We start from the raw sequence: 14599 nt of genomic DNA on the forward strand, positions 1-14599 counted from the left end.
AACGAAGGACAGTAAAACAACTAGATTTGCACTTATCAAAGGATAACAGTCACACAGAACGGGTTAATGCGAATTAATACGAAATTTGTGACCGTTATGAAACGCATCAGAGATGTTTTTCTTTGGTCTGCATAAAATGCATTTGAATCAGGATGTCGGTGCTGAATCATTTTTAATCGATTCAGCCGGACAATGTTTTCACACTGTGGCATACACTATTCTTCCCTGTATATTTGTATTGCCATGTGTCGCGTGATAAATGTGCGTATTCGCGACCGGCACCATCTGAACAAACTCAAACACGTAGGTGATAGTGAAATTCAAGGTTCCTGCTTTCAAAATGAATGGCCATGCGGAACCACATTTCTTTACGGATTTTAGGAATATCGGAAGCAGCTAGGTCTTTTGTCAAAGGGAACTACAAGAGCAAACACAAATGTGTTATGAAAATAGATTTATTATATTATCAGAAAATTGCCCAAAATACGTGCAGGTCATGTGCCAATTGTCAAGGGCACAGTCAAGCTGTTCCCGTACAATGTTTTATTTTGTGATTCTCCTTATAAACGTACACAGAAGTAGTCTCATCCCTCTTCGACTTCCTGCAGTTATGGAAAAATAACATTCAGTTTTGATTTTGAAGTTGCATCGATTACTGAAGACTTTATGCAGATAGTTTGATACAGATTATGGCGCGGCGTTTAATCCGCAGCCACTATATATTTTTAAAGATTTCAAGTAACGAACTTACAAGGCACTGGTTTGAAGGTTCTCCACGATACAGCTAAATTGGCCCCGTAAATGTTGAAACATGTTTCATGGAAATCACTATGAAACTGTTTAATAATACACTAGATCGGTACATGTTTGTAAACGAACGAACTTTCATTGAGACGAAATAACACAATCTGCACTCAGTCTGGTAGTTTCCATAAATTCACATGGACACCATGCATAACAATTATCATGTAAGGGAGAAATTGTTAGGATCTGTTGATCAGAATGAACATATTCGTTATGTTTGATGCATAATATATCAATATTTGTCATATTGACCTCTTGTTGCGCTAATTGTATCTCTTTCAAACAGCCAGTGAATTTCCAGTTCAGAATCAACTGCAGCAAGAACATAGCATCATCACAATGGTTTATTTTGGATGTATTGACTTTCTTATAGTCAAGGTTGTCCAGGCCCCGGTTTCTCGAAACAAACTTGATCTCAGTTTTGACTTAAGTTAGAGTTTTTGCGTAAATTTGAGAAAACGCAGGAAAATGCATTTCAGAGAATGAACTTGAAATCGATATTAAATTCAAACATAGTAGACAATTTGAGTTTGGTGGATAGATTACTTAACTTGTTTGGGTTTTTTATTTTTTTAAATATAGTTGAGTTAAAAATTCAGGTGTTTCAAATTGTCAGTTTGGAATTGGAGTAAAAACTTAAGTCTGTTTCGAGAAATCGGCGCCTGACCTCGGATTTAGCATCATTTCTTAAAATTACAAATCTATTGTCCTCTCTCTCAGTCCCTGCTGTTTCATTTCGATGTGTTGCCGAGTTGCAAATGAGACTAAAGATGAGCTAAGCGAAATTAAATGACATACTTTGCTCAAGTTAAAGTGAATTTGGTTTTACGCCACTTTGACCAACATTCCAGTTCTATGAAGGCGTGTCAGCTTCATGTAGTAGGACTGTCTAAGTAATGCAGGTCTCAGACTTCCATGGTCATCGCGCTATTAAAACAATAAGCATAACCACGGGCAGCGTGGGATTTGAATCCACGATGTTTCTGGCGTGTAAAGGGGACGTGACTCTGTACAGCGAATTGCTATGCTTTATACCAGTGGTGCACCCGAACCCCGTTGAGGAATGAAAAGCTCAAATATGTTTTATAATATACAGATTCAGAAGCAACGCCCACCAGTTATTAATTGTAATGTAACCTTTACTAACCATTATTGGCCATTATTAACTATATAGCATACTGCTTTGCCTAAATTTAATTCCAAATGGAAACCTCTGAACAATGTATTACAGATATAATTATACACCTGACATGTCCATAATTTTATGAGCGCTTCACTGTATATGCTTTGACTGACTGACTGACTGAGTTTTGGTTTTACGCCGCTTTTAGCAATATTCCAGCAACATCACGACGTGGGACACCAGAAATGGGCTTCACACATTGTACCCATGTGGGGATTCGAACCCGGGTCTTCGGCGTGACGAGCCAACGCTTTAACCATTAGGCTACCCCACCGCCCCTGTATATGCTTTGAAAAACAATGATATGATATATGTATCTACACCTGCTGAAGTGAAATGAATAAAAAGAATGTGAAAACAAACAAACAATCTATATAGCATACTAAATCGTATCGATTCATCGTTTCGTCATAACGAAGCGACGTCATAACGAAGTTCTCTTTATTCACAAGTTTCAGAATTCCTCTTACCAGTGAGCACCTGGACCCTGCTGGACTACGGAAGCGCGTGTAAAATATTGATTAGATATCCGATTATTTTTTGGTGTTGGTGCAAGAACCACGCGATGGTTTATATGGTATTACAACTATCTCCGAAGTAAGGTTGTACACATTGTTCCGTATCTTATATGGGAGTATTAAACTTTATTTGGCGCACTTTATCGGGTTTCATTTAGAGACTCGTGAAGGACTGAATTTCGACCGTAAAGAGTTGATCTAATGCAAATAATTAGTGGCATTTTACTCATGTCATCAGCACCTGAATGCTTACCTCTATGCACATAAACCGTAGACACTTTCTGTGCGAAACACGAAACGAGATCCAATTTGTTCTGAATTTCATCAAATTACTTTGGATTAATTCGTTAAAGGACATTGTTAACCAACTGCCAAACCAAAGTGATCTTAACAGGTTAGCTGATCGGAATGAGGTGACATGAACTAAGAATAGAGTTAGGCGCAATAAACCCTAACCCGAACACAATAAACACGAACAAGCGAGACGAAAACAGTAACCCTAACTGCGTCCAGTACACAGCATTATTGTTCAGTAAAATATACAAATTTTGAAGCATTCATAATTCGATGCCAAAATGCTTCACCCGAGTAAGTACTTCCGTTTGATTGACAGAAACATATATTCGGGTGTATAGAGGACGTTTTTCCACAGATATTAACCGATATAGCCGTTCCATACTGTTGAGACCGTCCTTGTCAAATCGTTCACGGCTTGTTCTATAGAGAGCCATTCTGAAAATAAAACGTATGAAACATTATTACCTGACACAAAATATAATCCAGTACATTTACATTCATTAGTTGTGTTTTACTAAGTACTGTTTATATAAATTCTTTTTGTAAGAAAGGATATTTGAAAATGATGGGCATATTTACACATCTTCCATTTTCAGGAAATGATCCATATGAGAGTGTTTTAATCAACATACAAATATAATCCAAACCCCGACATCCGCCACCCCCAGAATATCACCCTCCATTTAAAAGTTTATTGATGGCTTTAATTTCCACTATAGACGAACAAATAGTCTTTAGTCCTACTCGGTCTTTACATTGAAAATTCAAGGTCATAGTGATCTGTTGCAATTAAATCTGGAATTCACCATGAAGGATACAATAACATCCAAGCTTTCTTTCTGGTTACGTGTTGTTATTTATAACACAACTTATAAATGTGTGTAAACGTCAGTGCTTATATTCAATTGAGTGTTTTAACATACCTACATTTTTATTCCACGAGTTCCACAGATAAAGAAACCGGGACACACAGAGATTTGGTCATTCCAAAGGGAACTGCATGTATTCCCAAAAGGAGGATATTTCCATGAGAGCGAATTTGTAAGCTGTGCCTCACCATAAGAATAGCAACCAAGGATGTGAGAAGCAAATACAGATACAAGTGAAGACATCTGTACTTGAATGTGTGTACACATATTGAAAATGTAACTGCATATTTTAAATGTAATTTGTTAGCAAAGAAACCTACTGCTTGTCTGTATTGTTCACTGTCAACAATTTCCTAATACTGTGAGTGAGTCAGTTTAGTTTTACGCGGCACTCAGCAACATTCCAGCTATCATTACGGCGGTCTGTAAGTAATTGAGTCTGGACCAGACAATCCAGTCATCAACAGCATGAAGATCGATCTACGCAATTGGGATACGGCGGAATGTGTCAACAAAGTCAGCGAGCCTGACCACCCGATCCCGTTAGTCGCCTCGTACGACAAGCATGGGTTACTGAAGACCAAATCTAACCCGGATCTTCACGGGTCCCGGGTCTATATGGAACGAAAGTGGGTTCCAGTAGCTGAACGCAAATGAAATGTAAATAAATACAAACATGTTTTCTCATTTTGTTTGTATGAATATAAGCTAATTATCTTAGCAAAATGCCCACATTGGTCCTAAACACCATTTCATAAAGGCTTGACAATGCGCCTTGATACAAAGGACTGTTTACTTTGAATGAGATTGGGTAGAAAGCGGAAAGGTTCTTTGTCTTTCAGTAACCATGACAAGTCTCGAATGACGTTATATGCTGTAATGAAGCAGGCGTCTCCCAGTCGGGGGTTACTTGGGCTCTATTTCTTAATGGCAATATGACGCATTTTCTAAATGTTCAGTTATTTATTTAGCATTGTATCAGTAAGAGCAAGAATAAGCACTCATGCACAGGACGATGGAGTCGACTATGGACTATCATTTTTACTTTGATTTCATCGATCGAATTCGCCCGAGTGTGTTAGTATATGATGAAAGTCCCTTCTATGCCTTTTGGATCCTTTGACCTAACTAGGAAAATCGCTATTAGAGTTTGCCTAGCGAAATTTAAAATTGCCCCTTCATTGTTAACATGTAATTTCATGACAGGGATGACTATATACAGTGAAGAAACAGACTATGGCCAATACGAATCTATTCACAGGACCAGTACAAGATAAATGAAAACTATGTGTATGTATCTTTACCAGGACAATTAGAAACAGATACAGAAAAGAATTAACAATTACATCTGCAGAAATGAACAAGTTGAAAATTGACACAAAACAAATTCCGTCATTGTGTTGTAAAACTCACGTCGTTGAACTTCTCATGTTGGATGATTCATGTAATATTGAGATCGACCCGATTAAACCACCAGTCATAAATCCTCCCCCCAAAAGCGATAATTGCTCCCCCAAGAGAGAAATTAAAGACCTCTTTAGCTGATATGGGTAGTCCAGATGTCATCATGAAAGTGGACAAGCCCACAGACTGGGTCAGTTCATTGGTGAAAATTGAAAAATCAATTGATCCTAAACATCTAAATAAGGTCATAGAACGTGAACACTTACACCTACTAACTATATCGCGGAAATTACAATCAGGATATCGGGACGAAAACGTACTCTAAGATTGAGGCAAACTCGGAAAGTGAAGCTGGACGAACTGCTCGCACTATTGTTTACACGGTTTTGCAGATTCTGTTTCCTCAGAATGCCGTTTGGGATCAAATCCGGTCAAGAGGTATTGCAGAAACAAATTTATCAGATATTTTAGGATCTTAAGTTTGAGAATGACACAGATGACATGTCGATATGGGACATCACACCGGAAGGGCATGACCAAAGGCTCTAAGAACAGTATTTCTGCAATGTAAGGAAATCAACCTTACACAAAAGCAAGTGCAAGATTCCAGTACAAGAAATTATCAACCTGGGCCATAAAAAAATAAGCAATCAGCAAAATGCTGCCACAAGGAAAACAATGAGTGGAACAACTGTTTGGATTTGTCAGCTTCATTGCAAAAGATATTCGTAATCTGTACTGAGGTAAGAGAACCAATGACACCACCGTTGAAGAAAGAATATGAATTCCTCTGGTCTTTGGACCTGAAATCGCAATTTCTCGCGGAGGACCTGTTCCATTGTTGAAGTTGCATGACATCACCAAACCGTTGGTAGTACCATGTGATGCATTCATGTTTGGCCTGGGAGCTGTCCTTCATCAACCAATGTATTGCACATGCATCAAAGTTCAAGGACTGAAGCACAATAGCGATGTGCACAGATAGCTAAAAAGCACTACGGGCAGGTGTGTTCAGCTTAGAACAATTTCACCAGTACACCTGTGGTAGAGATATCAATGTAACATCAGACCACAAACCATCGGGATCCATACTGAAGAAGCCTCTGACCAAGACCACCTAGATTACTGAGGATCTTACTCAGGTTAGAGAAGTATATATATTGGTTCAACTTGATGCACAGACCAGGAAAGGAGATGGTACTGGGTGGCACACTCTCAAGGCCGCACATGCAGTGATGGTGAAAACCAAGAAGATTACATTACGTACTATGCACATACTCTCACTTGAAACCTGTCGGTTACAGATGCAAAATTAGCAAAGATGAGGATATGAACTTTCTGAAGTCAATCATTCGATATGGATAGCCTGATAACAAACCATCTGTTCTCAGTAGAGTTTTGACTCGTACACAATTTTAATGACCTTCCAGTATCTGTGCAGTGCATTAGTTAAGCACGTTGATTGGAGGGGACTTTTTTTTAAGTTCTACATGGTTTTGGACGTCACGGTTATTTGAGGGGCTCTTTCTTGGTCTAACGGTCTGAAACCAACCCTGCAAAATATGCAAAAATATTCGCGACTTGTCCTACACATGAACAGGACTGTCACAATTTGTTGCCTAACACGTTTTTGTCCCACGTACATGACCTGGACAGTTTGTTTTGTCGAAGTGTATTCAATGTAGCATATCGCCTTAAATATCTTTTTCAATGAATAGAACATTGCGTATACCAATGTCATTTTTCTTGCTTTGAAGAGTATATCAATATCATATCTATTGTTGTGCAAAGTGGACAGCGCCAACTCTACTTACTCTTGGCTTGTGTGATGGGGATCTTTCTTATGCGTCAAAGTAGTGTAACGAGGATATTTGCTGTGTTCATACGGCATTTTCTTCTTCGACAATCTGTAAATGATTATATATACATACAAAATAAGTATTCATACCATAGTGTGTTCGATATTGCAACTGATTTATTTCTTCTCAAGCACTGTTTTGTACATGGGTATGATTTAATAACGTATTCCTTTATGCAACAGCTCTACCTTCAACCGTTGCATACAAAGTCAATGATATAACTGCAAGACCTTTATAATATACGATTATATCTCATTACATATGTTTATTAAATTCTTAGATTCACAAATGCCATGAACAATTCAATCTGATGTTGACAAAGACCAAATAGAGGTATCCTTTACGAGCTGGATTCAACAAATTTGCTTGCCCGACAGAAAACAACACTGGACTCAGACGTCGGGAAATGGGTTATTTCCACCCCTGAATAGGCATGCTCCAGGCTTGCCAGTCTACTGTGGCTGTTGCACGTGCCATGAGATGCAGTATACGGACAAATCACAACCTGAAGACACGTGAACATCAAACGGGTACGACAGGTCAGGACGGCCATGTGTGACGTCATATGCCGAGGACAATCAAATTTGGCTAAGTCATTTGCGTAATCATTTTACGACCAGAAAGTTATTCAGAATCACGCTGTATAGGGGTCGCGCAACTGCCCAGACAATACGAAACAGCTTGCGCGCTGCTTATCTTCGAATTTGTGCCAAGAGTACACAGGTAAACCGTAATGAACGTCTACGCTCTTCACAATTGCACACGAAATGTCCGTACTTCACCGTAATACCAAATCCTGACCTAGTGTACACTCATCGCGTCAATAAACCACCAGATGTATCCACCCGCAACACATTTGTTTTCTACAGTACAACCAGAATTATTGAGAATTTAAAGATTGTATTATTTTTTTCACTCATTACTCACGTATTAAATGTGATTATTAGCAGAACATAACTTCAGATTCAAAGACAGGTGAACAGTTAGTATTTTGTCAAGTCACCATGGGCAGCAATGCATGCCTTAATGCGGCGGGGCATACTACTGATCAAAGAAGTTAGAAAGTCGTGGTCCACACTGTCCCAATATCGGACCACCTCTTCTTTCATTTCAGCAATATTTGTCAGATTTTTCTTATTGACACTTTCCTTCATAAGTCCCCAAACATTTTCTATTGGATTAAGGTCAGGGCTATAGCTTGGCCAATCTAATAATGTCATATTTTGGGTCCGAAACCAGGCCTGTGAATGCTTTGAACGATGTTTTGGGTCGTTGTCCGGCTGGAAAATCCAAAAATGTCCATAGAACACATGAGCAGATGGAAGTAAATGTCCTTCGAGAATATCTGTGTACCGCTCACTGTTCATATTCCCTTCAAATACACAGAGGGGCGTTGCCCCTAACACAGATATGCCACCCCACACGTTAAATTTCGGACTGTACTTTGGGCGTTGATACAAAGGTTTCTCAGCTTGTTTGGTCCAGAATTTCAGTGTATTAGGAAACAGCCACACAGAACTTTCATCTGAGAAAATCACATTGTCCCAGTTAAAATTTCTATGCTGTAAGCACCAGTTCAACCTTCGCTCCTTTTGTTCAGGTTTCATGATCGGTGATGGAATTCCTCGACTTTTCTGCCAACCCATTGCATGCAGCTCAGTTCTAATTGTCTCCTTACAGACAGCCACAGTTCCTCTATCAATCATATCCAGCCTTAAGTTTTCTAAACTCCTTCGTTTGTTTTTAGAAAGAAGAATACTAAGCCGCCTCCTGTCACTGACAGTCAATTTTCTGGGCCTACCTGCGCCTCCCTGGTGCTCAATGCCATATCCATTTGCAATATTTTTCAAAACACGATAAACAGTAGACAAAGGGATGCCTGTTCTACTTGAAATCACCTTAGCTGATCTGACGTCCTTGTTATAATACTCTAAAATCAACTTCCTCTTCTCTAAATCATCCATACTGAGGATCACTGAAAATGTCGTCTGCTAGCAAGTAAACAAAGGGGTATAACTCTTCACAAACTAATGAAAACGGATTAACGGAGTTGTCTCTCTTGAATGAAACCAATGAAAACGGATAGTCGGAGTTCTAGTAGTATATACAATGATGGTATGGGAAACCCCAAGGACTCAATTTACAAAACTGAGCCCTTGGGGAGGCAACCATCATTGTATACACTACTATTGAGTTGCATGCAAAATTCGACGAAAATCGGTCGAATAGTTTCTGAAATATTGACTTTTAAGTGAGCATGGGGTCGGTCGGGAAAAATCAAGGGCTTTTATAAGAATCTCATTTTCGCTTGGGCTACCCATTTTTTCAGCAACCACAAACCCCATATTCGACCCGATACCAAGACAGGTATGCAAAAAACTGGCACCACACAGACTGTTTCCATAGCCGACAGCAAATAGTCTAGTCTTACCCCAATTGTATAGTTTTCTAGACAGACCCTCCGACAGCTCGCCTAGTATTTTTGCAGATGCACAGTCGCGGGTTTGGGGTTGCAAAAGACGAATGGAGTCGTAGACTTATCTAGGCCCGTTTCCGTATTCCAACTGCCGGAAAGTAAGGTGCACGCCCGGATGAAAAAAAACCCCGCATGGTTCGTATACCCTACTACAATACTTTTTTCCGAATAGGCTGCATTCCAAACATTGACTTCTCAATAGTATGGAAAGTCGTTCTTTCCTGTTTAGTTTATGTAACTAGACATACTGATAGTACACTTATGGGATAGGATTGGGTTTCCATATAGACATATAGGAAGTATATATAGGAAAAATTTCAACATGCCTCCGAAAAAAGAACTGTCGCAAGACCAAGTCCAAGAAACACGTGCACTTCCAGGTGTGCTGTCGGCAGCCGAGACCAAAAAGCATTTCGTGAAATGACTAAACATTCACGAAATGACTAAGAAGTTTTTCCATTTCCCAGGCAGAAAGAATGGTGAAGAGAATCCGAGTTGAACTGAAGGCAGGACAGGTGGGTGACAATGTTGTTGTGCCCATCCCACTGGTGGACCGTGGAAGGGGAGATCCAACAGACAGAGTAGTAGACAGAGATGACAATGACATGTATTCGAAGACTGCAATCCTCAAGGGAAAATATTCCCGTTGCCAGTTCGATCTCTGTACCCAGAAGCTGCTGACAGAGACAGATGTGGACACAGAGTAACATGTTTCTCTGAGAGAATCTGTGACCCAGTCATCTATGTGTGATGGACAGGCGTTTGTGACGTCTGGCTGCTGTGGACAAAGCAAGTGTCAAAACAAACAAGTGTAAATGCTTCAAAGCCAAGCTGAAGTGCAATAGTCGCTGCAACAACAGTTTTAACTGTTCAACGAAGAAGTGGTTTGAAATTGTGATCCAAGTGATGTTCAAGTTATGGTCCCATTAGTTATATGTGACATAACATCTAATTTCGTGAATTATATGTCAATATAGCTTGTTATCAAAACTTTCTTGTCTGTTATTAGTCACTTGTATCTTCACAACATCATTTCATTCATTTCGTGAAATGACTAAACCTCTAAATCTGGAAATTTTAGTTATTTTGCAAAATGACTGATTTCACAATAAGTGGAGCTGACTGTAACATATATACTGAGAGTACACCATGTTCCAGTAAAAATATCAAATCTATATCATGTCCTTGGTATCTTTACAGATTAAAATATTTTATGCAGCAAAGAGAATTCGGGTGATCATAGCACAGTCAGACTGGTTAAGTTCGTCGTCATTTCGGGGTCATTTCCCCATTTACACGCAGCCCAGATAGTGAATGGGACTTCTCACAGGAAGAACTGCCTACGAGCGTGTCATGAGGGCTGTGCTACGGATGGAGAACCTGGCATTCTCCTGATCAGCAGCAAGAGATCAGGAGGTACCAAACAATGGCTAGTCGGACAACAATATGCTTGGCATGCAAGCGAGACATTTCAAAGGCGAGATACGCATATTTGCCATGTTTTTCCTGAATCTTGTCAATCACATTGCTGTCAAAAGGGACAGAAAAATCTGTGATATAAATAATTCTATGGCTTGTATAAAAAGGACTTGGATGTGTCCGAAGCTGTATATGGGGATATTCCCAAGAATTTTATCATTGTCATTTTCCATGACACACCCTACATAATCTGGTTTGTACTGTGGATGGACTTCAGAGTTAAAGCTACAAGCATGGCGAAGACGGTAATAAAAGGACCGAGCAACGTCATCATGTTGCATAAGATTCTGTGTCTGTGCCAATGCTTGGCATCCACTTAGAAGATGCTGGACGGTCTCATTAAATTCATTACACAATCAACATTTCATATTTACATTTTGAGGTAACATCACACGTTGACGGTTATGAGTGGGACGTGACTGGTCCTGAGCAACAAATAGAAAGTCTTCTGTTTCACTTTTCGGGTAAGCCAACTTCATCCACGCTGTTGCTCAGTCTTTTCTACGACGTACACTCGGTGCAGCGGTCGTTCAGCGAGTCTTCCCTTCAAACACTGAGCCTGTCCTTCACTTGGTTGACACTCATTTCTGTACCGTCCAGCAGTACAGAACCGTCAACAAAATCAATATTGACGTTGAAATTTTGTCCAACAGCCTTGGCTCTTATTAGATAGCTGTGGGATGCTTTGTTTTCATCAAGAGTTTTGATATGCTTCACAAGGATCATTAGACAAATAAATGTGTGCAAAAGTGCACAATAAAATTATGTAATGTATAAATGCGAAGAGTCTCCACGTTTATCGAACCACACCCTCCCTATTAGAGTTAATAAACATAAACGATATAGGGAAGAGAGAGGTTGGTAGGCTTTATTGTCTGACATTTTTCATCTTGTGGGGGTGTCAGTACTCTTGATTCGCCCAATCAACAATTCCAAAAGAATATGTGAGGACACATTCTCTTACCACAGAGGTTCGTAGGAAGATATGACAAGTAAGAGAATGTGGGAAGAGAATGGTGAGGACAGGGACAACATGAGTATTTGTGGCTTTGACTTTGTTACGAGCACTGAGCTCCGAACTGCATCTGTATTCAGCCTGAAGTGAGTGAGTTGAGATTTTAAGTCACACCAGTCTGAATATGATATTTTTTTAATTGTGATTTATTAATAATGTGTGTTTTCTAGTACAAGGCACAACGCGTTATTACCCCGGATTACCCATGCCGTCTGTTGGGCGCTAGAAGGTTAATAGTCAGACTTATCTTCTCTGGTACCAATTTTCTGCTGGGTGAACAGAGCAAGTTTGAACAAACTCACTTGCCTGAGGGGAGACCACATGTAACACATGTGCTTCGTTATGGGAACTGAAGTCCTGAAACTCTCAGGAGTCAAGCTGCCAAACACGGTCACCCATCCAAGTACTCTCCGTGCCCAACGTTGTTTAACATCAACTGATTTCAGATTTCAGATGAAGAGTATTGTATTTGTCGAATCCGAGGGACATATTGTCAATGTGATAAAAGCTTTACTGAAATAAATATTAGGTTCAGTTTTAACTGAAACCTGACAGATGGAGAAAATGATTGTCAAGCTGATAGCTGTCTATAAGTCAAATAGACATAATGACCTTTGTCTCTGCTTATAAGGCACTGTCTATCATAGCAAGAAATAAATTAAAATGGTATTTTATCGTGTATATTGATGTAGTTGTTTTCCAATTTCTCATTGTCATTGACCACGTTTGCTATCGCGACAAAAGATGTTCATACAAAAACATTTCTGACGATGTACGAAATAGCAAATACAGCAAAGTGTGCGATGTACACAGCATTTGGATTAGTGTCGGCAAATGACATAACCAGTTCTAATCGTACCCAGTGTGAACGTTTCGGAAGGTAGTAAAAAACCTGAACGATTCTTTTCAAGGAGTGACCACCTCCGTGGCGTAGTGGTTAGAGCGTCCGCCCGGAGAGCGGAAGGTCGCGGGTTCGATCCCCGGCCGCGTCATACCAAAAGACGTTAAAATATGGTACGTGTTGGTCCCTGCCTGGCGCTCGGCATTAATGGGTACAACAAGGACTGGTCGGCTCGGAGTCAGTATAATGTGTCTGAGTGGGGTATTCATGCTTCACTGCGGCATGGTATCTCAGTGGGCTAGCACTATAAAACCAGCTTCAGTCTGGACTAGTACAAGCAGCCGCACATACGCATACACACGCATGCACGTCGTCATATGAGCGAAATATTCTCAAGCACGACGTAAACCCAATTTCACCCCACCTCACCTTTTTAAGGAGTACTGCAGTGTTCACAGCGATTCATATACTGGACAACAACAGTTAGGGATATATGTAAATTTTGAAATTATGAATAATGATCTATTTATTCATTGACACTCTGATAAAATATCAATCATTAAAATACCAATATCCCTAGCTTATTTTGTCCAGTATATTAATGGTGAAACAACTGTGATTTGTCAGTCAACCTAAACTTGGTGACACAGATAGGAAAACTACTGAACAGGTCCCTTACTGACATGTTTAAAAATAGTATATTCCTGAATTGCACTTGTCGCATGGTGTTTAAAAACAGATACAGATACATATTATTGGTGAAAAGTCCTACCTGTTAAACAAGTCATCATCTTCACCTCCCCACATGAAGAACAAGTTAGAGTAGCCGTTGATGGTCGAGAAATATGTCTTGTTGAAAGTGACCACACCACCAAAGTGATTTCCGTACAATGTCCTGGAATTATATATGTGAGTAATGCTTAAAGCACTCCATGCGAGTAATCTAGTCACATGGCAGTATATCAGCTTGTAGTTGGGGTGAGTGACCTGACTTGGAATACTCAGTTCAGGTTCAGACAGTTAAACCGTGGCCTTATACATAAGATTACCCAACCACCGAAACACGTTAGATACAAGAACATTTTGCTTTTTCAATATTTGAAAGTTTCATTCTGGCTAGGCTCAAAATGTATCTGTCCTATCAATATAATGTATGAAAGATGAAATGCATCAAACACCAACGCATAAACATACCAATCAATCACGAAAGTACACTGTCACCATTACAATATTCGCTCATCTTAATTATCATTTCTGGCTTATCCTTGCAACCAAACGTTGCCTGCTGTATAATGGGCATATGTTCTCTATACTTAATAAAATCTGTCCGTCTGTAATGCTGTAATGTTTTCTCCGTGTAAAAACCTTGTAACAAATGTTATGTGTGATACCAACAACACTGGATGATAGTTATGACAACGAATGGTCGACCCCCCTGATCCTGTCTTGAAAGTGACAAGATGAACAGTGATCCTACAAAATTTTCCTGATTCAATTTAATTGGGCACTATATTTTTTGCAGAAAGGATGGCAAAGAGTTGACTACCTGTAATTCTTAAAGGCAAGTTTTTGAGAGTGATGCAAAGCCTTCTCCCCACAGAAGTAGGTATTCCGCTCACTCTCAGGCACCAAGTCGACATCATGGAAGGTGAAACAGTCAAAATGACACAGAGCCTTGGCTTCAAGGTAACCAATGTTTTTAATCATTCCTCTGTTAAAAGGAGTACCATTTTCCTGAAAATATAACACATATTTTTCGTTGCTTGTCAGTAGAGTACCTCATAACAACAACAAAAAGATCAGAATCATTCAGCTCTATTCCCCCGCCACATATTTCATTTCTAAATATCTTAA

At 39.6% G+C, this 14599-nt stretch overlaps 1 protein-coding gene across 1 annotated transcript in view; it reads right to left on the reverse strand.

The window, feature by feature from the left end:
• Positions 1 to 2319: 2319 nt before the first annotated feature.
• The window catches only part of LOC124267217 (beta-1,4-galactosyltransferase 4-like), a 64995-nt gene continuing 52715 nt past the window's right edge, over positions 2320 to 14599 (reverse strand). The window contains exons 4-7 of the mRNA XM_046702134.1: positions 14292 to 14479; positions 13518 to 13688; positions 6890 to 6982; positions 2320 to 3237 (exon numbers count right to left, since the gene is read on the reverse strand). Coding sequence (XP_046558090.1) covers positions 3063 to 3237; positions 6890 to 6982; positions 13518 to 13688; positions 14292 to 14479 — 627 coding nt within the window. The 3' untranslated portion in view covers positions 2320 to 3062. The remainder of the gene's footprint in view (positions 3238 to 6889; positions 6983 to 13517; positions 13689 to 14291; positions 14480 to 14599) is intronic.

Source organism: Haliotis rubra, unplaced genomic scaffold (genome assembly GCF_003918875.1).
Source record: "Haliotis rubra isolate DU_JTF1 unplaced genomic scaffold, ASM391887v1 Scf13, whole genome shotgun sequence".
Lineage (NCBI taxonomy): Eukaryota > Metazoa > Mollusca > Gastropoda > Lepetellida > Haliotidae > Haliotis > Haliotis rubra.